Source organism: Indicator indicator, chromosome 1 (genome assembly GCF_027791375.1).
Source record: "Indicator indicator isolate 239-I01 chromosome 1, UM_Iind_1.1, whole genome shotgun sequence".
NCBI lineage: Eukaryota > Metazoa > Chordata > Aves > Piciformes > Indicatoridae > Indicator > Indicator indicator.
The window spans coordinates 120,300,261-120,324,384 of NC_072010.1; the positions used below are offsets into that span (position 1 = coordinate 120,300,261).

Genomic DNA, 24,124 nt, shown 5'->3' on the forward strand with positions numbered 1-24,124 from the left:
ATCCACTCATCACCCAGCCTGTATTTGTGTTTGGTGTTGCCTCAATGAACAATCCAAGCTTGAACTGTAAATATTAAGTGTGTTTACACTTTTCTTAGAGGTAGAAATTTATATAAATATGACAGAATATGAATCTTTTTAGGCAAAGTGTGCTGTAAAGATTTTAGTTATTTTGTGAAGTGTCTTGTATTTGAATTTAAGGCACTCGTATTTTTAACCAGATGTCTGTAAAGGAGACTACTTAGGGGCTCACAAAAATGCCTTGAGAATTGTTACATCTTTTTTTTTAATAAATGACATACTGTCAGTATGTTGCTGCTACACCAATTTCCCATGCAGGCACATGTTATTTGTAAATGCATGAAAGACATGGCAGTAGATAGAGCATAAGATTGTAGGTTTAAACTGATTTTGAGAGATTAGCAAACTGTCAGAACATCCTATCAAATTTGTTAATATTCTTGTGCATATATTCAATGCAACCAATGGATAGGAGAAAAGAGACCTAATGAATAAAGCTGAATGCTTTGGAATTTCTGGATTTTAAAAAGGTTGTTGAGATACAAATAATGAAAAATAGTAACTTACATTGCTAATTAGAAGACCTCAAAGTACTCCGAAAGGTAAAATTCCCAAAGTAAATAATACCATCAAATAAATAATCTCGTGGTCCAATGCATTCAGTGTTTCACAGTAATGCAGCACTACAGACAACTTGGAATACATTTCTTGTTGGTTCTGGTAAGTTTTTATGGCTATGAGCAAGATTGAGCAGTGTTAGAGACTCTTAAGATACCCAGATCTCTGAAGTGAATCTTCTTGAGTTTTCCTTAAAGTAAATGCTCCAAAAACACAGAGAGAGCTTTGAATCCAGAAAGTACAGTTTTGATATTTTTTTCTTCAATTAATTCAAACTCTGAGCATGATAAGAATAGAAATAAAGGAGAATTTTAACAGATTTCCTTCTGCCAACCGTATGGTGGAAAGCCAAGCACTTTTTCTTCAGGCTTGAAGGTTTCTTGCAGGTCTTCATCAACTTTTAACTGACACACAGCAAATACTAAAAGCAACTTGGCACACTTCCTTTTGAATCCCTAGGCAATGTTTTTATTCCTTGCCTTTGAGGCTTAGCTTACCAGCAGATTCCCAGTCCTTGTATTTCTTTAGATTTCCTGCTGTGCTTCCCGTTGTGGATGCTGTAGTGAGGTGGACAGACAGTTCCTTTAGGCTGAGCATGCCTTTTCATTGGCAAAGACAGGGCAGCTTTTTCTCTTCTTCAGTGCATCTGACCTGACAATAAGGCAAACCATTAGTTTTATTTGCTGTCCAGCCACTGCCCTTTACAGGAACATCACTTAAATTAATGCATCGGTTGGAAATAAGTAGCCAGACACATTTAATGGGAGAGGACTAAGAAGTTGTATTGCTCCTGAGTCCTGACTTGAGTGAGGGAAGTACTGAGATTCTTAACCTTCTTGTACAAGGAACTGTGAGGAGAATCCTAGGCTGAGATTTGTATTAAATGTCATGCAAGAGTTTCTAATGTGTAACTTAATTGTCCATCTAAGCTGTAAGGTCACAAGCCTTGTGTAGTAGTTTTTTGTGTATTTTGTTGTGTTTATTCCAATTTTTCAAGGTTTTTCCTTGTGTGGCTAAGAGGAGGTTGACTTTTTTTTGTTTTATTACATTCTGAAAATGCAATACATTACAAAAGGATTTGAGTTAAGGAAGGCTGGCAAGAATAGTTGGTGCAGTGGTGGATGGAATTTCAAGAAATACAGCTACACTGGAAAACAAATAAGTAATGAATAAGTAATCAAGATAAACATAATAATGAGAAATCAGTGAAAGACAGAACATGTAGAATTCTGTATTTAGAATTAAGAAAATAATGATGCAAAAGAATTCATCAGTTCACTGTCAGACACCAGGAATTTTGCAGACTGGCACTGGATATACTACCATCTTTCCAGATGCTCACACCACTGTGGGAAAACTGGAAACATGGGCTCTGAAAGCTAGCATTCTACAGACATAAGTGGTAGCCACCAATGAGATCTGATTTCTAAACCAAATTGTTCCAGAAGGAACCAATACAGGCCCATTTACTATGGATTTGTGTTGTGTTTCTGTGTCCTCCCCAGCTGTGGGTTCAACTCTTCCCTTGGACTTCCACCTTCCATAATGCCTCTTGTTTCTCCTTTTTAATCCCAAATCCCTCTCTTTTCTTTTCACCCTTACACCATATAAAAATCATCTCCATCTTCCTATGACCAAAACCAATCAACTGGTCCAAAGGCAGCAAGTGCTATACTTGGATCTGAGATAACCAGGCAAACAGAACAAAAACTGGAGCTCGTGTTACAGGCTTTTTTCCTCTGGAGGATGTGGCAGTCAGGTCTTTTTCTCTCTTCCCTCCTCTGTTCAGATGCTGATGTTAAATGAATTTGTGAAAGGGTTGGCTCCTTCAAATTTTTACCCATTTTCAATATGTATTTGGAATTGGCCAGCACTGAAAAAAGAGATGGTTGAGGTGAGAATGGTGAAAACAGGAAGTTGGGCAGATACTCCGAGTGACTTCCTAAGATATTCTTGGAAAACAGGCTAAAATAGAACAAAACTGACCTTAATAAAACCAAGTTTTAACCTCTCCTCAATTAAACCATTTCTTATGTATAGTAACACTATATATGGGCACTGCTGATAAAATTTATTCAGTGAATTTTCCTGTAAAAACTCCAGCTTTTTTTTATGTTCCTGTTCCAGTCACACCCGATGAAGTGAATGTTTCATTTTCCAAAGTTCACTTTACTGTGACTCTTTGCTTTATTGATTTTTTATCCTTTTTTTTGTTTTCTTTTTTCTTCCTGTTTATTGCCCTGTAGGAGCAGTCTCACAGGTGCTGGACAGCCTGGAAGAAATTCATGCACTTACAGACTGCAGCGAAAAAGACTTAGATTTTCTTCACAGTGTTTTCCAGGATCAGCATCTTCACACACTACTAGATGTAAGTTTTCTGTGATGAGCAATTTGAATGCATTTCTGTGTCTGTCATTCACTGGATAATATTTATTTTTCTCCCAAATATATTCTCTTTTTTGTTTGTTTCATACCAAAGTGAATTTATTTAGGTGTGGAATTTAACAGTCAACTACCACTTTACACAAAAATACATTTAAGGAGTAGACATATAGAATATTTTAGAATATATAAGTGGATAATGACTTGGTTTGAATTACCAGCTTTGCTTTAAAATAAGAATGGATTATCTGTAAGCATGGTTCACTGTCTGGCTACATACACAGTTCAACTGAGTTATCAGATGGTTCATAGTTGGTTGGGGTTTTCTTTTCCTTCCAGAAAAGTAAAGCACTCTATTTCAAAATTAATTTTGAAAAGCAAGTAGTCTGGTTTTTGAGAGAAAGATATTTGCACACTCCTTATCTTTCTCTGCCTTGAAGACTTTCTGTTTTCAGAGTTTCTTGTTATCATATGCATAAATCCTGTTTATGTTTCCCAATGTTTTTTTTTAACCAAGCAGGCCTAACAAGCAAGTACTTTGGACTTTCTCAAAAATTGCCTGAATTTGGGGAAATATGTGTATAGTTTTGAGGTAGAATTATTTGCTGAACTTCAGCTCTCCAAAAACAAGAGATTTTGAGCATCGCTTCAGGCTTACTGCATCCCTCACGCTGAGTTGAATTTGGCCAAGACCAAATTCAGAAGCATATCTCATGCTGTCGTCGATGTTTGTGTCTATGGAATATTAGGGTCTAAAATAAAGGTCCAAAAGAAGCAGAAAAAACTTTCCCTGACTTTTCCTGGCATGTGTGGATACTTCATGGTAAAGCCAGAGGACTTGCTTTCAGACAAGACAAACTGTTTCTAAAGCAGTGTACACGTTGCGCTGAGATAGAAGGTTGACCATGAGCCAGCAGTGTGCTCTTGTGGAGAGACTGAGGGAGATGGAGCTCTTGAGCTTGGAGAGGAGGAGCCTAGGGGGTGACCTCATTAACATTTATAAATATGTAAAGGGTGAGTGCCAAGAGGATGGAGCCAGGCTCTGCTCAGTGATGCCCAGTGACAGGACAAGGGGCAATGAGTAGAAGTTGAGGAAGTTCCATGGAAACATGAGGAAAACTTTTTTCCCTGTAAGGGTGACAGAACACTGGAACAGGCTACCTGGAGAGATTGTGGAGTCTCCCTCTCTGGAGATATTCAAGACCCTCCTGGATGTGTTCCTGTGTGATCTGGTACAGGTGATCCTGCTCTGGCAGGGGAGTTGAACTGGATGATCTTTGAAGGTCCCTTCCAGCCCCTAGCATTCTGTGGTTCTGTGAACCAAATCCACAGAGGAAGAGGCTTTGTTCACATTAGCAAATACTACAACATAGCAATACAAATCTGAAGAGCAAAGCAGTTGACAATTCCATGTATTTTGAGGACTTTTACTTTGTACTACCTATACTACAGTCCTGTGGACTGAATAACCACTGGTATGTGAACACTGTCTTCTATTTTAGTGTCCTTTGAGAGTAAGCATGCTCTGGTAACACTATACAGTGGAAACAAAGGAATGGTAGGTGAGCATAATCAGAAAATTCATTTCAAAAAGTGTGCTCCTGAATCAAACCAAAATGCTCATGAGATCTATATATGATACATTGATGACCTATAGATAAAGACATTGGAATTATTAGCATTTTATGTCTTAAATTTAGCAGCTTGGATAGCTTGGTGGATATGACAAATAGAGCAAGATATCTATACTTTTTATCCAGTGAATGACACATGGAGTCATTCCAGCAGTCTGATCTGCAGGTAGATGATTATGGCTGTAGAAACTTTAAAGAGTTTCTGAGAAATTGTTGAATGCTTTAGTTCCTACCTGCAGCTTTGCAGGGCTATGATCTCAATGTGTATATTGCCATAGTTGCACTGATGTCCAAACTCTTGTAATGTAGCAGGCTATTTGTACACTTCTTAAGATTTGTTTAGTGGTGGGTGAGTTGTGGGCCACCTGGATTCTATGCATCCTTAAAGTTTAAAGGATTCTATACATGCTTCCTTCTGGAAGAGGATCCAGCTGCGTGATTCTGAGCTGGCCTGTATGGCATCATAAGCCTTCTGGTAAAGCTTCCCCACAGCATAGCTGCCCATATGAGTTGAGGAACCAGAGATTGTTAGCTGTTAAGTGATGAGGGCATTGCTCTGGCACAGGGCTCTACAGTTGTACTTTTTGGTTTTGGTAACAGCCTATACATTTTACATCCAGCCAGTAGATAAAATTACGTGAAGCATGCAGGAAGAGGGGTTGAGGAGCTTGTGACTTTCCCAGTTTGTATCTTCAACAACTCATCTTAAAGTTTGCATTAAAATATGAGTCTTTATTCACAGTGTAAGTTTATATAATCTGTGTTCCAGATGTTGAAATTGCTTTGTCTTTTTATATTACGTGCTGAAGTATAGAAAGATGATCAGATAATATAATATGAATGACAAATAAAAATGTGGATAGGAAGAGAGTAATATGAGTGTAATAATAAGAACCAAAACACTTGTGTCACTCATGCAGAAAAGTTTTAGATATTTTGTTATACAACTTTCTGGGCTTTGATAAACCAGATGGCCTCAGTTTAAGGCTTGTCTACCAGGCATTGACTTAGGTTTCTGCACTGCTTTTACTTCTTTCTGTTCTTAACACTACCAGTCAGATTCATAGTATTTCACTAATGCTGTATTATTTCTGGAGTGGTCTGCTGTAGCCTTTTAAACTAGAAAAAATTGCAATTAATTCATACCATTTTGCCATTATTTTTATTTACAACTCATAGTCACTTAGACAGAAAAAGATACCTTTAAATGTACACTGTAGTAACATATTTATAAGACAAAAACGCTATCAAAAAGGAAGTTTGTTTTATTATGCTATGGGGAAGGGGAATAGTAGAATCTCCCCAAAGATACTTTGATTAGAATAATGCAGAATAAAAATACAACGATTGCAATATCATGAAATACAGATTTGAAAGTCTGAAGTGAGTTAGAGAGTATTATTTGAAAGGGAAGCTTTTTAATGGCAGTAACTTCAATTTGGGGGACTGATTTCTGTCTGTGTATTGATACTATTCCAGTTTCTCTCAGAACTCTGAAAAAAACATCAGTTGTGCTTGGACGAAGTTCTGTTAGGGAAATTTCTCTCAGAAAATCATGGTTTAGTGAGACCACCACAAGTCACCTGTAAAGTATTATATTCCACTAACCAGGATTTTTCTAACCTGCTTTGAAATTGTGGCTCTTGCTTTGTGTTAAAACTACTGTTTCTCTTCCTTGACCTTTTTCCACAGCTAAATTTTCTTTTCCATGTTCCTAGTCTTTCTCAAGAGTTATCCATATTTTTAAGATTAGGCACATGATGATTGATCACTCCTGCTGCTGAAATACCTTCTTTTGCTTCTGAACTCTTTTTTTTTTTTTCTGAAAGCAAAAATAAGATAAATTACAGTCTTTGTGTTCAGAGTGCTAGTTACCCATGTGTTGTTTTTTACATGTATATAGATCACAAAATGTAACTCTTCTTTCTCTGTAATTTATTAACTTTGATGCTATGAGGGCAGCATCTCTGAAGGCCTTTGGAGGCAGGGTTCCTATCATCACACTGATTGTTTTTCAATTGATTCATTTATGTATGTCTGTTAAGACTCTTCCACTTGGGTGCCAAAGCTGTTGAACAGAAGGGACAATGAGGTGCCAACTACTTACAAATTAGTTTATGTTCACACTTGGCCAAATCCTGCCATACACTAGCATATCCTTACTTGAATACTTTAATTGTATGATTTTTAAATTATTTCACAGAATCCTTCTGTTGGGTGAGGTTTTCCTATTCAAAACTTCGATAATTCACATTAAAAACTTAATGTAATTTACTGGAGAGAGTAAAGAAAAGGGCCTTCTAGAAACAACCATTTCACAGGATCAGAGTATCTCAGAGGTTGGAAGGCACCTCAAGAGATGATCAGGTCCAACCCCCCTGCCAGAGCAGGATCATTTAGGGTAGTCTGCACAGCAATGCATCCAAGTGGGTTTTGAAAGTCTCCAGAGAAGGAGATTTAGATACATTCATTATCTTAACAAGATTTCTTGTTTAATAATTGATATTTCTTGTAAAGTAAAAGAGTAATTTTGGGTTGGTCAGATTTCTTTTTTCTTGCTTCTTTTAGAAATGTGATGATCAAAATTTTGCTGAATGCTGTAGGACATTCCTGTGTGCGACATAGAACTGACTGGGTTTATGCCTATATAAAGCTTTACAGATTGCTTCCTTCTGGTATTTTGTTTAGATCATAAGAATGTTATAAAGTTAAGTAAAGGATATAAATAACTTCATGGGAAAAGAGAGTTAAATTTAAGTAGTGAAACAGCTTTTTATTGCTGCTGACAGACTTTTAGAACCTTTTATAAAATGTTTTAAGTTTTTGGGTTGGTTGGGGTTTTTTGATTGACTTTCATGAAAGAAGTCATGGGAGGCATTGCTGGTTTGTGTCAACATTACTGATAAAGAAGTTGGAAGTAAGTGTGAAGATGTGGCATTGTTTGGCTACTTTTTGTATCATGACTAAAGATTTTACTGTAAAGAATATTTGTTTTGAAAATGATACTGGGCTTCAAGGCTATTTCTAATGAGGAAGATCTCTTACACATTATGCTTAATCTCTATCAGTGCATCAAAGTAAGCAAGGTTTGCTAAAAAGTAAAAGCAGAAGCTGCTATTTTTTATGCAGCTGTCTACATTGAAGGAGGCAAGAGAAATAATTCTCCTGTTAAATCAAGTAGTTTGGTCACCTCTCCAGGGAGCTTTCTCTGGGTGATTCTGAATGCAGATGTCGTTGGATTTACAAGTGAGATTTTCACTCAGCAGGAGAACAATATCAGCTTTTGTGTGACTGGGGCCTCTATGCTACTGGCTTTGTCTGCATCTGTCTATCCTGAGTCAGATGGTTCTCTAGGCTGATATCTTTTGGCTGTTAATTTAAGAAGTTTCTTACATTATTTTCAGAGATGGAATCATTAAGGTAAGTGTTGCTATTAGAAGAATTAGAACGTTTAAGAAGGTTTATTTTACCTTTTGCTGGTGCAGCACAACACACACATACAGTTTTAACTAAAAGAGATTACATAAATTTTGGAGCAGCTGTATGTGTCATATTTATGTGTGTAGCCACTTCTTCCCTTTAGAGTTTAATTTGTATCCACAGTGTATATATATATAAGGCATACTGTTTTTTCAAGAGAATGTTGGTTTTGTGTCTGTTACCCTTTGCTGCTAATGGTATTGTTTCAGAGGAACATGCATCCTTGCAAAATTCAGAGTTCTCTTAGTATTTCTTTTGAACTCAGTCATGCAAACAGATTTGCTCCTAACTCCAGACTTTTAAGGAAGCATATTTTATCTTTTGCTAGAATGTTGTTGGGATCTCAGTTTAGCCTCTTACGTGGTTGGCTAAAGCTTTCTGCTGGATTTGTTTTGATTTGTTCTGTTTACCCTCTCTATGATAGACATTGGCACAGTAAATCTGAACTACTTTTAGAAATCTAGCAGTTATTCACCAGTGTCCAGCCATGGCTGATACTGCAGTTCTCTATTTGAAAATGTCTTCAACTCTTCATACATTTATTCCTGATTTGCTGTTTTCTGAACAAAGTGTATTTAATTTAACAATTCTATTATATACTTTGAAAAAAAAAAAAAAGGGCAAGAGACATTTGATTTTTATTTTCAGGATGTTCTTATTTCCTTCATTGTTTTAAATCATGAATAGACTGGTGGGACATCTATCATATAATATAGAAAAAGAAAATAAAAACAGCAGAGGCATAGAAAAAGCTTAAACATTGTCATGAGTCATCTAATTTTTCTGTGTTTTGACTTGAATAAGAATGGCTTCTTATGTGAATCACATTGCATAGCTCAAGTTTTTTGGATCAACTTTGGTCCTTACCCTCTTGAATACTGATTATGTTAAAACTAGTAAGTGGAGCATGTTTTAGTGAAACATGGATGCATTTCTTTTGCAAAAACAGAGCAGAAAGTGTATGCATGATAGATGTCTGGCTAAACACCCTCAGAATGTGTAATGTGAAATGATACTTTCTAATGTTTAAAACATCTTGTTCTCTAATTTTATTTACCCTTTAGTTAATGTGTTTGTAAGACAAAAGGAAATGGAAAATATTCGTATAAAAGATAAAGAAAAGGGCTAAAAAAAAAAAAGGAAAGAAACTGTTGGCAGGAAAGCACCTTGCTATTTGGGGAATCAAATCTGGCTTTTATCCCAGTCCAGCAGAGGCAGCATGCTCAGCCCCAGGGAGTGGGAGGGACTGTCTCTCACACTGCAAAAGAAACTCCTTTCCCAAGGAGTACAGAAGGAACAATGACCAAGCCTTAGGGAGGACTGTGTGAAGAATTCTTTCAGCAGGTGGGCTGGATCATCATCACAGTGCAGCATACTTTTTCTCTGAAAGGTAACTTTTCTGGCAGGCCATCTCTGAAAGAACACTAAAAGTAGAGGCTGTTCTGGAATTTCTCTTGCCTTGTTTGATAATCGTTCTCTAACGTACCTTACATTGCCAACTTCCATCATATCTTTGCATTTCATTTTCTGTGTTCCTGGGATATGTAGAACACTGTGCTAGTTAACATTGTCTCATTGTTTTCTTGTTCTTCCTGTTTCTCCGTCTTAGGAATTTATACAGAGAATTTCTCTTATATTTAATCTTCTGAGCAGAAATGACTTTGTTCCATGTTTTTGTAATCTGTAATACTGGTCTATGGCTGTATTTCTTAAACACAAGATTAATAGAAATAAGAGTTACTTAGTAGTAACTTTTAGGTTGATTCATTTTTGAGAAATTTATGTATTCACCACATTCCACCAAAGCAAAATTCTGGGTTGGATTGCATGACATTGTGATAGTTGCTTTGTTACACTTAACGTGTTTTTAACTCACATTCTACCGTTTCTGAGTGTTTATAAGCTTGGTATTGATCTAGTGAATCATCAGGTACAATTCAACTTGATAAAGGATGTACTTTAAATGAGACTCATACCATTTAGCCCAGTCCTCTTGGCCTCATGTCACCTTCCTTATGTTGCTGTGTCATTGTCTGTGCAAGGCTGTGTCTGTGTGCATCAGTCTGTCTCACTCTGAAAGCAAGAATCTGCAGAGGTTTTTTAGTATGTGGTGGTAAAAATCCCCTTGATTACAGTGCATTTTTATATTACTGGGCTCTGATCTGTCAGAAAACACTGGAGTTGTATTCCTGGCACTTGTAGAACACTTCACTGATACTGTTTTGAAGTTAAAGACTTGTTTTAATATTTAACTTTCTATGTATTCTTCACTTCTTTTTACATTGAATGCAGTTTAAGTCAGTTTCTGTCACTTTTGAACCATAAGGGAAACCTGTTTTGAGGATTTTTCTTTACAAAACTTCAGATTCTTAGGTTTATTATTTCTCCAGGAGCTTGGGACATGTTCTGAGAATTGCTGTAGTGCCTCAGATGCAGTCCACAAATCTTGACTAATGCTTCTGCCTTGCTGCCGCTATGAGCTTTTTTCAGAATATCTCAGTCTGCATTTAGTTTACATTAAAATACCCACAGGCAATACAGTAGCAGCCCAGGAAGCTGTGCTTCTATCTTTGAAGTCAATCAGACCTTGCTGCCTCCTGCTTCCAGTTATTCAAGTAGTTGGCTGATACATGTTGACAGTTCTTTGTACCAAGGAGCTCATCATAATATACTTACAGTATATCATTACAAAAATTTACATGGATGGGAAAAGTAAAAATGGCTGTAACTCTAACATTAGTATTTCCTGCTGCAAGACATGCTCAGTGTGACAAAGCAGGTGAGCAGTTCTGTCCTTTGCCAACCTTCTGTAATTATTACAGATTTAATTAGTTACTATGGATTCTATGTCCCCCCGGTATGAGGTTTATGGTCATTAGCATCCTTTTCTTCAAGGTGGTGATTTAACCATCAAGAATTAATTCAACTAACACAATTGGGAATGAAGCCTACTTTGTACTTCCTGTTAAAGGTTATTACATTAGTCCACATTGGAAGTAAGGAGGCAAGACAAGGGCCACAGTTCTTTTGTTGGGTGTATCAAGTTGTTGTCTGCATAACACAACTTTTTATAGCCCTTCCTGTATGGAGGGTTTTGTTTTCCCTGGTGCTTGTAGAATCATTTAGATTGGAAAAGACCTTTCTGATCTTCAAGTCCACCCATTGATCTAGCGCCACTAAACCATGTCCTTAAGCGACACATCTACACATACCTCCAGGGATGGTGGCTCAACTACTTCCCTGGGCAGCCTCTTCCAGGCCCTGACAACCTTTCAAGTGAAAAAAAAAAATCCCTAATATCCAACCTAAACCTCTCCTGGCACAACTTGAGGCTGTTTCTTCTTGTCCTATTGCTTGTTACTAGGGAGAAGAGACTGATACCCATCATGCTACAACCTCCTTTCAGGTAGGTGTAGAGAGTGATAAGGTCTCTCCTAAGCCTTCTATTTCCCAGGCTAAACAAACCCAGTTCCATCAGCTGCTGCTCGTAAGACTTGTGCTCTAGACCCTCCACCAGTTTGGTTTTGGTTTATCACTATGATTTTAAAATGCAGCATGTATTTATTTATGATTTTTCAATTCCAGGCTTTGCTTACCAATTTGAGAGAATAAAAATTTACCTGCATATATTACCTATGATGTAGAATTTTGCTAGATTGCAACCTTTTGCTTTTTGGTAAGCTATGTACATGTACTGTCTGGCATATCATTTAATATCTACTATCACTTGTTGAGAACTGGAATTCCTATTGGAATGCCTACTATCCCTGATGAGAACTGGGATTTTTATGATGAGTACTAATACAGGTTTTTCTTAAAATATGAGGAAAATTACTGGATTAGAGTCCTAATTTATAGTGAAATACAATTTTGTCAGATACTGGAGCCTAGATTCATTATACATGAGCAAAGGCACCTGAAATTAAATAAAAGCAAAGAATGTCATGCAATTTTGAGAAGTGGCATAGCTGTTTATTTTCAGTACTTGTGTGACTGGATTTAAAAAAAAAAAACTTCTTGACATTCTTGGTAAATAGGAAGCAAATCAAGAGACATGATTTAAAAGGACACTTGTGGAGGGAAAATCACACACACCCTGCAATTTATTTTGTGAGAATATAGTCCTTTGCTCAGTTCTCTTATCTCTGAAATGTGAAGGTGTTGAATTTGCAGAGTAAGTGCATAGTATATGGTAAGTTCTATTAAAAAGGAATACATTCTATAGTCAAGTTAAAATGAGTTTATAGCTCATGTATGCTGAACCTAAGAGTTAGCCCTTTGCAAAGAACCAAGACATACAAGTTAGATACTACTGAACATCTTGACACAGGACCCTGTCGTCAGAACCAGTATAAGCATGTAGCTTTGATTCTGTTTTATATCAGTTTAGAGAAACAGATCAAAGATGGGTTTAGAACAAACTCTAAAAATATTTGCTGTTCTATAAAGACTATAAGAGTGATGCCTCATGTGATACACACAAGTAGAAACAATTTTTTTTTATTATTTTTAAAGCTAAGATGGCTACTTGGCCAAACTAGCAGTACTAAAAGCTCTAGTTTAAAAGTGATTGCAGACATACATGTAAGCACAGTGGATTTAGTGTATGAAATGGCAAAGGTCTGTATAGTCTTAGTCTGAGGTTGAACTTTGTGTGATTGCTCCACAGTTCATGACTGCCTACAGCTTCACTACTAGATTGTAACTTACTGAGAGAATTTAAACTTGGATGCATTTTCACAGAATCACAGAAGCTTAGGGGTTGGAAGGGACCTCTTTTTCCCACAGAAGTTAAACTCTCGATTTAAAATAAAAGAAGGGATGAAAAAATATGGAATGGTCTCAATAAACAGGAAGCAGCTTAGAGTAAAAGTTGAAATTCCATAGGGCTGATTGAGTTTACCTGGCATCATTTTTTCTTACATGTTGCATATAGAAGTGTAAGAAAAATCTGTTTTTACATTCATTTCTGACACAGGTAGCAGGGAGTGTAACTGTGTTCTGCAAGTAACACATTATGAATATGCACAAATACAGATGACTTTTTAAAACAAATACCAGTTGGTCTACACTTCGCTAATAAAATTTCCTCTAAAAAGTAAAAGAATATCTGTATTTATATTGTCACATACATAATCAAAACTAAAGTGAAAATCAGGGCTCTCTTTGCTACTATAAGAATTTTTGAACATGAAAGATAATTCATATCTTGCATGAATGTAAATATGTAGAAAGAAACTGAGTATTTCAAGTTATCTTAACCTCTGTCAGGGTTACTGAAGGTCTGAGTGCCTGAATTCACAAGCTGCAGTGACAGCAGCTACCAGTTCCATAGCATAACAAAAACAAACACTCATCTGTTCAATCAGAATTGATGTACTGCTTCAGACTATCTTGTTCTGTACATAATGTGCTAGGGAATCTTCATTACAGCTGATAAACTACTTCCCAAAACGTTCTGTTGAAGTAGTTTTGTTGGCTGGTTTTGCTGCACAGCATTTCAGCATGTAAGGAACTTGGATGCAAAGGTTGATCATACTCTTAAATAAGTGTATCACACAGAAAAAAGTTTAAAGCTGTGGAGGGCTGTAATCTGTAATGCTCTAGAAATCTTAGAGTACTCTTAAATATGCTTCGGACTTTCATACAGGCCAGGGCTGTAATGCATGCTGTAGAATTATGCTGGGAAACGAGTGTTGGGATGCTAAAATGGAAACAATGAGCTCAGGCACAGTCCCTAACAGTGAAAAACAGAGGGTTTGAAAGAACAAACTGTCTTCAAACAAAATTGAAGATAAAGCCCCTTCTGGCTGTGACCTTCTTACTCAGTGTGTTTTCTAGTAGGAGTTGTTACCTTTGGGGATGGTTTCCCTGAGGACATAGAATCCCAAGGAAAGAGGCACCCATGGAAAGCTCACAATATTTTGCATGGAAAAGATGTGAAACAGAAGTGGCAAAAGAATGAATGAAGTGGTCTATAAGTTGTCTAATTGGCTCTTTAATTTTAGCACGTCTTTGATATTACTGGTTGTGAATATTACTTCATTCAGTAGGTCAGGGGTTGCTTTCAGACTTGCAGCACACAAAACCTCTAAGGTAAAGAGTACTACAGTAGGGAGCTGTGAAAGGTACAAAGCAGAAAGCCTATTTGTTAGCAAATGTTGCTATGCAAGGGGCAGCACCTCCACCTGCATTTTTTTAGATGGTAGCAAAACCTAGAAGTGCTATACATGGTTATATTGTTCAAAAAACCCAAAAGTTAGGTATATAAGGCTATGCTTTAATTATCATTTTTAGATGTTTCCATCTGGGGATTTAATATTTCGGTTTGGCAGCTTGGAATCTGTCTGAATTATAACTGAGTCCTCACAAAATGTGTATGTGTTCAAAGTTCATAGGGTTTTATGCTCCAGCAGTTCAGTAGCTTTTGTTTTAACAAAAGCTCCTCATCTGCATCACAGAAATTTCCAGGGGTTTTGGTAGATAAAATATTTACTAATTTCAGTGTGTAGTCTAACTTTGATTGCATTCAAGATTAGACCAGATAGTGAGGCTGAACTCCTGCTAGTTGTGATGTACCTGAATTTTTCAGTGTGACATGGAGTGGGGGTTGTGTTGGGGCAGTGTTCCCACTCCTCTTACAGGAAATTGTTAAAAAGGAATTTCTGCACATCTGAAAAACTAGTCAGAAGAGAATAGTTTGTTGTTTTGTCTCCCCTGCCTGGTTGTGGATTAGGCTTTGGGCTGTCTGCTGTTAAGTAACAGAAGAAAAGTGTTCACTTTAATCAGGCAGAAGGCAAAAAGTCTGGACTCCTGTAAAAGCTGGTCAACTGACACTGACAATACTAGACTTGTGAGTATTCTCTTCATAGCATTTCTATTCTAGCATGCAAAATTTAAAGCAACAGTTCTCTTTTTAAGAAGCAGTACTATTATCTCAATTAGCTATAATGTTCATTTATGTTTGTTACATCAATCTTTGTTAATATATAGGTTGTGATTGTTAAGCTCTTCTAGGGCAAGCATTTAATTTTGTTTTTCTGTGTAGCAAATGGAGAAGAACTGGTGTTGAGAAGTGCAAAGTGTTAAAAAATGTTTGGGAATTTCAATTGCTGTGGCATTTTACATTTTTTTTAATTACTGTTATTATTAAGAATTTTTAGTTAGTATGTTTATGCTTATTGAAGAGTGAAATTGTTGTAGGTTGAGTTGCTGGGCTGAGAGGGCAGTTACTTGCTTAAAAATAGTGTCCCAGCAAAGACAAAGCCCATCATTAGGGCATATACAGATTTTGCCCTGCTGAATATCTGTTGGTATTATATGGAAAAGCATTCTGCTGAGAACAAGTGAAGAATTTACCAAATGATTCTGTTTCACAAGAAGCCAGCTTCTGTATAGTCTTAGAGTTGCAGAGCTGTTGAAAAACAGCAGCACTGCAAACAGAATGGTTTTCTGTGGTTAAAATTGTGTAGCTAACTGCAGACACTGATGTGTTCTGTACCACAGGAGCATATAAAACCTGGCTGTAACTTGTTAATGCTTACTTTAACCTATGATTTCTGCAAACAGGTTTCACTTAGAGTTTTCTTAAACACTTTGTAAAACTTTTGTGTAAAGGTGTGTTGGATTCTTATGGCCAAGGGAACGAATTTTCTTCTTAATGTGTCCAAACGAAACCTCTAAATTCAGATCCTTTTAGAGATGAATTTTGGAGTTGTGTTGTCCTTTAAACTGCTTTGGCTATAGCTATTGTTTAAGTGCAGAAATATTTGAAAAATATTGCAAAACAGTCAGTTTAGAATCAGACTTTTTAAGTGTCAAAAAAAATTCTGTGAAAGTGTTGTTGACGTAGATTGAAAAAAAGTAGAATATAAAGCAAGTACTAAGAGGTACTAATACTTCCTGTGTTTCTGAGTTTGCTTACTATTACTTCATACATTTTTAAAGAAATGTATCTTGGGTTTATAGTCTTATTTTTGCTTTGACTGCATAAATGCTCAGTGTAGAAGTAGTACTTCCAATGCAATCTTATACATATTAGTGTTTTCATTTCTCTGAAGAATGCATTAGAAATTCACAGTGGTCACAGAATGTTAGGGGCTGGAAGGGACCTTGAAAGATCATTGAGTGCAACCCCAATGACAGAGCAGGATCACCTAGAGTAGGTCACACAGGAAGGCATCCAGGGGGGTCTTGAATGTCTCCAGAGGAGACTCCACAACCTCTCTGGGCAGCTTGTTCCAGTGTTTGGTCATTCTCATAGTGAAAAAGTTTTTCTTCATGTTTACATGGAACCTCCTGTGGTCCAGCTTGCACCTATTGCCCCTTGTCCTATCCCTGGACATCACTGAGAAGAGCCTGGCTCTGTCATCCTGACACTCACCCTTCACGTGTTTATAAACATTAATGAGGTTACCTCTCAGTCTCCTCTTTTCCAAGCTAAAGAGCCCCAGCTCCCTCAGCCTTTCCTGGTAAGGCAGATGTTCCACTCCCTCAATCATCTTTGTAGCTCTGCACTGGACTCTTTCAAGCAGTTATGATAGGTAAACCTGAAGAAGATAAATGGTTTATGGGGTACTGCTGTGTATGTATTTACAGATTTGAAAACAGTCTTATCATTTTACTGTCTTCAGCATTTATCTTGTGTATTGTAATTTGGGCCATTGCGCTCTGAACTGATCTCATTTTCATTATACCAGAGAGAAATTGTGTGGTCTGAACAAAAGGGTTTTTTCCAGAAGAGATGTGAAAATAGATACTAAGACAGTTTGGTAACAATACTGGTTGTCTCCACTAGGGAGTTTTCCTGTTGCTCAAATCACAAGTTAGTAGTAAGTGTAGCTCTTTGGTTTCTAGAAAGGGATTTAAAACAAGTTTTAGGTGAAGACAGTGTTCACAATTGTTTGAAGAACCACAATTAAAACCTAAGGATTTGTGGCCTGTCTACAAAAAGACAAAAAAAAATCTCTATATGATGAAAGCCACAGTCATCTCCTGTTTTAAAAGTAATTCAAAGCACAGAGATAATAACAACTAGCTGAACATCTGCAGCATGCTTTAAAAAATATTGTACAGGAACTGACAAACTACATTTTTCTCTATGCCATTTGGAGTTTCTCATGTAGAGATATTTTATCATTGATAACTTCACCTACAAAATAAATCATTAACTACTACTGACTCCCTTTAAGATAATTCACAGAACACCACTTCCAATAAGATACATGTAGTTTTCCAACAAATTACAAAACAGATGCTTACACTGACGTTTAAAACCTTAATCTGTGGTTTAAGGAATATGTAGCTAGGAGAAGTAATTTTAATTATACAAACAGCCCTTGTAAGCTAAAAACTTTGTGAACTAGCTTGAACGTCTGTTTCCTTGCATGCAGAGGTTAAAGGAATAGTAACCCAGTTAAATAAATGAGAAAGTGTTGGGTTTTTTCTTAAATCAGAATGCTTGGTTTTGAGTTAGGAATTTACCATTTAAAAGGCATCTCAAGCTGGAGAGTCAAGTTTCCTTTCAGATTTATTGCAACTTGTTTGCTTCCTGATTTTTAGAGTTATGACTGGACAGAATTTTGGAGACAAACACATTGTACTCATGGTGAAAATGTAATGTAGGCTGTTTGCATAGTGTTTCCATTAGACCCTGGAATGATTGCCCTCCACACTAATGAGCTTTGGAGTCAGAGCACCAAATATCATTTAGGAGGGATCTGCTCATGCTAGTGAAGCTACTGAAAATACATACTTTCTCTAGTTGAGGCTGTCAGCTACCTCCAGAAACAATGAATGGATCCCATGGCTGGGTAATGTATAGGCTTTAAGCCTTAATGCAAATAGGACAATTTTTCTTTGAAGTACTGTCAGAGTCCCTCCTAATGGTTTGGTGCCCTGGGTGCAAATCACAGCAAGTAGCAGTCCTGGAAGATGAAATCGCAGTGCCATACCTCAGCATGAAAGCACTACAGAAAAATAAATGCACCCTTGTTTAGTCTGTATTTTGCCCTGATTTTTTTTTCCTACACATTCTTAGGTGCACTTTGCTTCCTACTTTTCCTTTTACCACCTTACTAGTTTCAGAAGATGACTGTCCCAAGACAGAAAAAAATTTTTTCTTTAAACTGCTGATTGTTTTGGATGGTACTAACATGAAGTCAGCAACTTCAGCAACTCAGCTTTTAAGCAATTGCTAGAAATTGCTAATAAAAATATTTTCATGCTAACTTTTTTGTAATTTCATTAATCTTAAACAGGATGTGGGTGTAATTTTTAAAATGCATTTAAATAATGCTCATGGTGAAGATCTCACATTTTCAACAGCTTCTGCTGCGCTTTACTCAGTACTCAGTGCTTGATGCAGGGTCTTAATAGGTGTGTAAATGTGATACTGGAGTTTGGGTAGATTCTGTTGACTTATTTAAGAAAAGGTGAAAAAGAAATAACTGTGTGTGCACCTGAAGTATCCCCTGAACTATAATCTAGCAGAAAGCTTTCTTCTTAAAAGCTTCCAACAGTCATCAAGGCTACTTAAACTCTTGGGTATAGCTGTGTTTTGGCAGCCCAAGGTGAAGTTGTTGGGTGTGAAAGAAACTGATTCTGCTTGGCTTTTGGACTTTTCTTTCCCCAAGGTAGTGGTATGTAACTGTCCTGAAGGCAAGGGTTTTCTGGAAATGATATAGTTTCCTCGACAGGTTCAACATGTGCATTAAATTTTTAGGAACACAAAATTATTATGATATCAGATTGCATTTATTATCATTTGTATCTCTTCTAAAACTGGATGGTATTTCATGTGAGGAAGAGAAGTGGGCACTTCTGTGGCTTGACAAGATTTTCTTTTTCAAATATGCAAAGCTGTCCATAGCAAAACAATGCACCTGTAAGCTGCTCTGAGGAAGCTCCTGAGAGCTCCTTGCTGAGCAGCCTGAATGAGGGGGGTTTATCAACATGTCCTTTACAGTGTTAGGATTTGATGAAGGTGTTAGAGCCCCTTGTGTATTTTGAATGTTCATTTACATACCCTATCTTGAATTTCAGTTGAATTTTGAGTATTTGCAAAGTTGAGAGATTCCACGGTTTCCCTGGGCAACTCGTTCCAATGTTTCACCACCCTTGTTGTGAAAAAAATTTCTACTCTCTTAAAAATAGTTATTTCAATCTTTTTTTCTGTCTTGTATTTCAAAGAAGTAGTCAAACAGGAAACAATTACAGACATGACCATTTTTATATATTGCAAAAGGGTTTTATTTGAAAGTAGTACTTACTACAGTGTGCATTTATTTTAAGCATGCATCTATTTATTTAAAATGTGTGCAGTTTATTAGGTGTGAGAGCCTCTAACATCTGTCTCTAGTTTGAAACTGAAGATAGATCATTCTCCTGTTGTGTTTTGCATTGGTTAGGGGTGGGTTTTGTTTGGTTGGGTTTGGGGAGGTGGGAGAGCTGCTGGTTTTTGAAGGGGTTGGGGGGTGGGGGGGATTTGTTTGTTTTTACTTAAACTTGAAGTTTACCACTTCCTATTTAAATACTCTGATATCCTGTCCAGGAGAAAATCGTAGTAAAATTGTAGCAGGTAGTCTTTTTTGTGAACATTGTATCTTGGAAAGATTTGGGTTTCTCTTCTCCAATGAGTTTGACTTCTGTAGTATTGTATCTTCATGAGCATTTTCCTGTATTTTGTGGTTATATTACTGTCTAGAATGTCTTGTGATTTGATTTATTGGGAAAAGTGGGATATAAAGATTAATTTGATCTAATAGCAGAACATATGATTTACAGCATTTATTTAAGATTCATGGGATCACTTCTAGTAGAAGAATATAGTTTCTGTAAATTTGTGGAAACAAAGCATGGGAGGTTTGCAGAATCCCTTAACCTCTTGAACTTTCCCATGTCATCCTATGAACTTTGAATCTATGGCACTGTTCAAATCAGGAAATGTTTAAAAAGGAAAAGGCAAAAGCCCAAGATGCTTGATTTTGTATACAAAACATCCCTGGGTCTTGCAGTTTAACAGTCCTCTTAATCATGGTAACATAAGCAGGCTATTGCTGGTGCTACTCATTATATATAAAGCAGCACAGGATTTCAATAGTTTCTTCTCTTCTTATTTCAGCTCTATGACAAAATAAACACAAAATCTTCACCACAAATCAGGAATCCTCCAAGTGATGCTGTACAGAGAGCCAAAGAGGTAATGGCTTTAGAGTTTGTTTGTTTGGGTTTTTTTTACTTTGAAAGTTTGATTGTATTTGAAGTAGAACATATTTTTCTTCATCAAGATAATGATCTGTATTATGGCTCATAATCTGAATTATTTCTGGAATTCTACTGTTGCTTACTTAAGTTACATAACAAGTTGCATAAACTTGCAGAATTCCATTATGTCTCTAAGGATTATATATATTACTCAGTTTCATCATTTAATCTTTGCTGCATCAGTAGTGGTATTAAAAGAGGAGCACTTCTCTTAGGTAAATGCAATATCTTTCAGGTTCAGTTTATTTATCTGCAACAGAAGTTTGATGTTCATATGACAATAAAAATAAAATTTAAAAAAAGAAGATACATTTGTAGGTATCAGTTTTTTTAATTGAAAAAAACACATTTATCCTAAGTAGTTTTAAGAAGAGGAGACTTAGAAATGCAGTGAAAGTGGCCCATTAAGACCAAAAATAAATAGGCACAAGTGTTCTTAATTCTACACTTGGCAAATACTATTTTTATTTATTGCAAGTAGTAAAAATATATATATATATATAATTGTATTCTATCTTATCCATAAAAATAAGTACAGCTGTTGGAGGCAATGTCACAGGAAAACACCGTTCATGTAACAGGTTGCAGCCAAGTTAAAGCTTCTTTACTCCCTCCTCCTTTCCTCAATAATAAGCTGAAGCATGGCTCAGAGTTTTTAAAATCTGGAGCCTGGAGGTGGGGTAGCAGATGGACCACCTACACTAGAATTCTTTAACAATATAATTCATGGAGAGAAAGTTTTACAAGTGTTTTGAGTTCTGCTTTTAAACTGATTGTTTCAATAAAGGAAGACTGTGTGGAATGGGTGGTGGTGATGTGTGTGGATATTAGGGCTTCATTTCTGTCCCCCTATATTTAGCTGTTGGAGGAATACTGTTAACTGAAAAAAGAGCAGCTGTTTCCTTCAAATTTCTGCTTTAAACTCTCTCAGGAAAACTGAAAGGAGGCATTTTATTCCTCTGCTGGGGGAGGAGGACACATTCTCCTAAGCCCTTTCCTGTCAAAAATATTCCATTGTATAATCCTTTGGACATATTCTGACTGACCAGTGAGGGCTTTCAATTTGTTTAATAGCTTTTTTTTAAAAGAAAGTTACTATTGGGCATTTTTCTTGCTTATTTTTCAGGTATTGGAAGAAATTTCATGTTACCCAGAGAACAATGATGCAAAGGAGCTAAAGCGTATTTTAACACAACCTCATTTCATGGTAAGCAAATGCTACTTTTGTTGGGGATTTTGGGGGTTGGTTTTAGCATTTCTTAGGTAAGAAAACTTAAGTTCAGTAAGTTCTCCCTAAAATCTGCAAATGTTGAAACTGCATACAATACAATACACTTTAATAAGTATTGCTGATCTAATAGTTTGGCAAAATAGTCTCCATTTCTGTGCTGAAAACTGTCAGCAGTTTGGAGTCATCTGATATGGAGCTGTTTCACTGTCTTTTGGGGGGAGCTGTGCTGCACAGAGAAAGAAGAACGAATTCTTTTGGATGGCCACAGGTAAATCTGGGATCCTCCTTTTTCTAGAGGCCTTGTTGGTGTAAAGGCACGTGAATTTATTGCAAAATAAGTATTTATTTAACATTATTTTACAATAAATCAATATAGCAATTCATACGGTGTCTGTTTCACAAACCTGATTTGTGGGCAATAATTGCCAGGGATGTGTCTGCTTAAGAACTGGGTTCAAGTTAATGAAACTACTTAAAAGATTTCTTTTCTCTGTGCTGTGGATGAAGTTCCAAAGTTCAGAAATAAAGTGTTTGCTTAACTCTGCTCTACACCTTTGTCAGTTTAAAATCATGAATTTGACTTTCCCTAACGCAAGGATTATATGCAGGGGGCTTTGTGGAATTTGCTCACCTGAAAGCTGAATTACTGTAAGTCTGAAGGATAAACCTAATTTCCAGCAAAGAGTGAGATGAAACCAACCTCGTATTCAGGTATAAGATGAAATCTGGGTAGTTGCATGTCCCAGTGTGTTCTTTTGATAGCCACTGTAGCTTTGGGTGCATTTCTTCTAGTACTTCAGATCAGGGGTGTGTTTAAGTGAATCTCCTGACTGTCCCCTTACAATGCTTTGGCTTGTGTCATGTAAGGGTCTCAGAGCATGCAAGCTAGACTCTCTCCAGATAAAATTAAACTCAGGGATGTATGCCAGAAGCCAGCATAATCCAGCAGCTGAATGTCATTCAGTCTGCAGGGCAAGATGGAAGCTGATCAGAAGTAAAAACTCCTGCAATGCATTTAGTGTGTCCATCAGGTTCTCACTAACCCAATTGTTTTACTTGTTGGTTCATCCTTATTTCACTGCACTAATTGCTAATGCAGACATTGGCTTGTACTCAGTGACACACTGTTATGCCATTGCCTGGAGATAATACCTGTCCTGAAGTCTGTAACAAATCTGCTACAACATTTCACAGGAATACTTGCTTGAAACTGATAAAACGTAAAACAAGTTGGAATGGTACTCAGCCATATTGTAAGAAAGATTTTTTTTCAAAATGAAAATAAATAAAAAACTAATAGCATCTGGTACTCAGCTTCTTTATTTGGACTCCGACAGTTTTACTTGATTTACCTTTTTTTCCATAATTACCACACAGTATTGTAAGAATGTTAGGCACTGTGGTGAAAGAACATTTTGTAAGTGTAGATTGGTTTCACACTAGGCATCAATAAAAATTATTCTGACATATAAAAGTTTCATGTATCAAATTAAGTGACAGGAAAACTGATTTGGAAGTCATCTTTTATAGGTATCTTTATTTCTAATCGATAGACTCAGAAATTTAAAACCATCTGTCAGAATTATTTTGCTGCAATTCTATAAAAAGTAATTTCTTATAAGGAATAAAATGCAATTCCCTAACAAGTATTTTTGATAAGGAGCAATTTCAGTAAGTCAGTCTACCACATCACAACCCAAATTGCTAGTTGATGGAATCCCATCCCTTCTCCCTTGCAGCTGTTCAGACATTGATCTGACACTTTGGTACTGTGCCATGCTAAACGAGGAGAAAAACTGCTCCAACAGTGATCCATTTAGCAAAAAGAATCAGGGGCAACTGGAATACTCACAGAGACAGCATGAGCAAGAAGACAGAAATAGACAGTCTAGGTTAGAGAGGAATGGCATTAACATGTAGAGCAGCAGTTAAATCAGCATAGGTTACTGTGCAAGTATACCTTTAAAGTACAGATATTTAAGAGGCAACCCCATCCTCTCCCATCATTCTCACCCCTGCTCCCATATGCACCTTTTATAAGTTTCAGACCTTACAAAATTATTCTCATGTATGTGGCATTCAGCCATACTTCCCTTAGGAGCCAAAGCCTTTAAAATAGGTACTATTAATTAATGAAATAATTGTGTAAAACAGCGCTGTCAGCCTGCACTCAATGTGTTTACCAAGCGTTGTACAGAGTAATAATCTGGTCAGTAGGTTGCTGAACTCAGGCACAGAGATTGAAGCAATAAAGGTGTAATAAGTAGGATCATTTGCATTAACACCTGTATGATAATCAGAGTATTTTACTGCTGTTTATGTTATTATCTAATGTGTATCAGCAGACAGTGGAGTATAGTCTGTCTTGTTTACTTAAGCCACACTATAGTGGTTTGTACTGTGTACAGCCCTTTATACAACCAAAGCCAATGAAGCATGCATTTGTGTACTTCTACTGGCACTGAGATCTCCAAGTTAAAAGCTTTTTGCTGTG

The 24,124-nt window shown here is 36.7% G+C and overlaps 1 protein-coding gene across 5 annotated transcripts in view; it reads left to right on the plus strand.

Annotated features, from left to right (window-relative positions):
* Positions 1 to 24,124, plus strand: part of CASK (calcium/calmodulin dependent serine protein kinase) — a 196,687-nt gene that overhangs the window by 135,727 nt on the left and 36,836 nt on the right. For all 5 annotated transcript variants that reach the window (XM_054387798.1, XM_054387806.1, XM_054387825.1 and 2 more), the window contains 3 exons: positions 2,886 to 3,007; positions 20,257 to 20,334; positions 21,526 to 21,606. In XM_054387798.1, the coding sequence (XP_054243773.1) occupies positions 2,886 to 3,007; positions 20,257 to 20,334; positions 21,526 to 21,606 (281 nt within the window). The remainder of the gene's footprint in view (positions 1 to 2,885; positions 3,008 to 20,256; positions 20,335 to 21,525; positions 21,607 to 24,124) is intronic.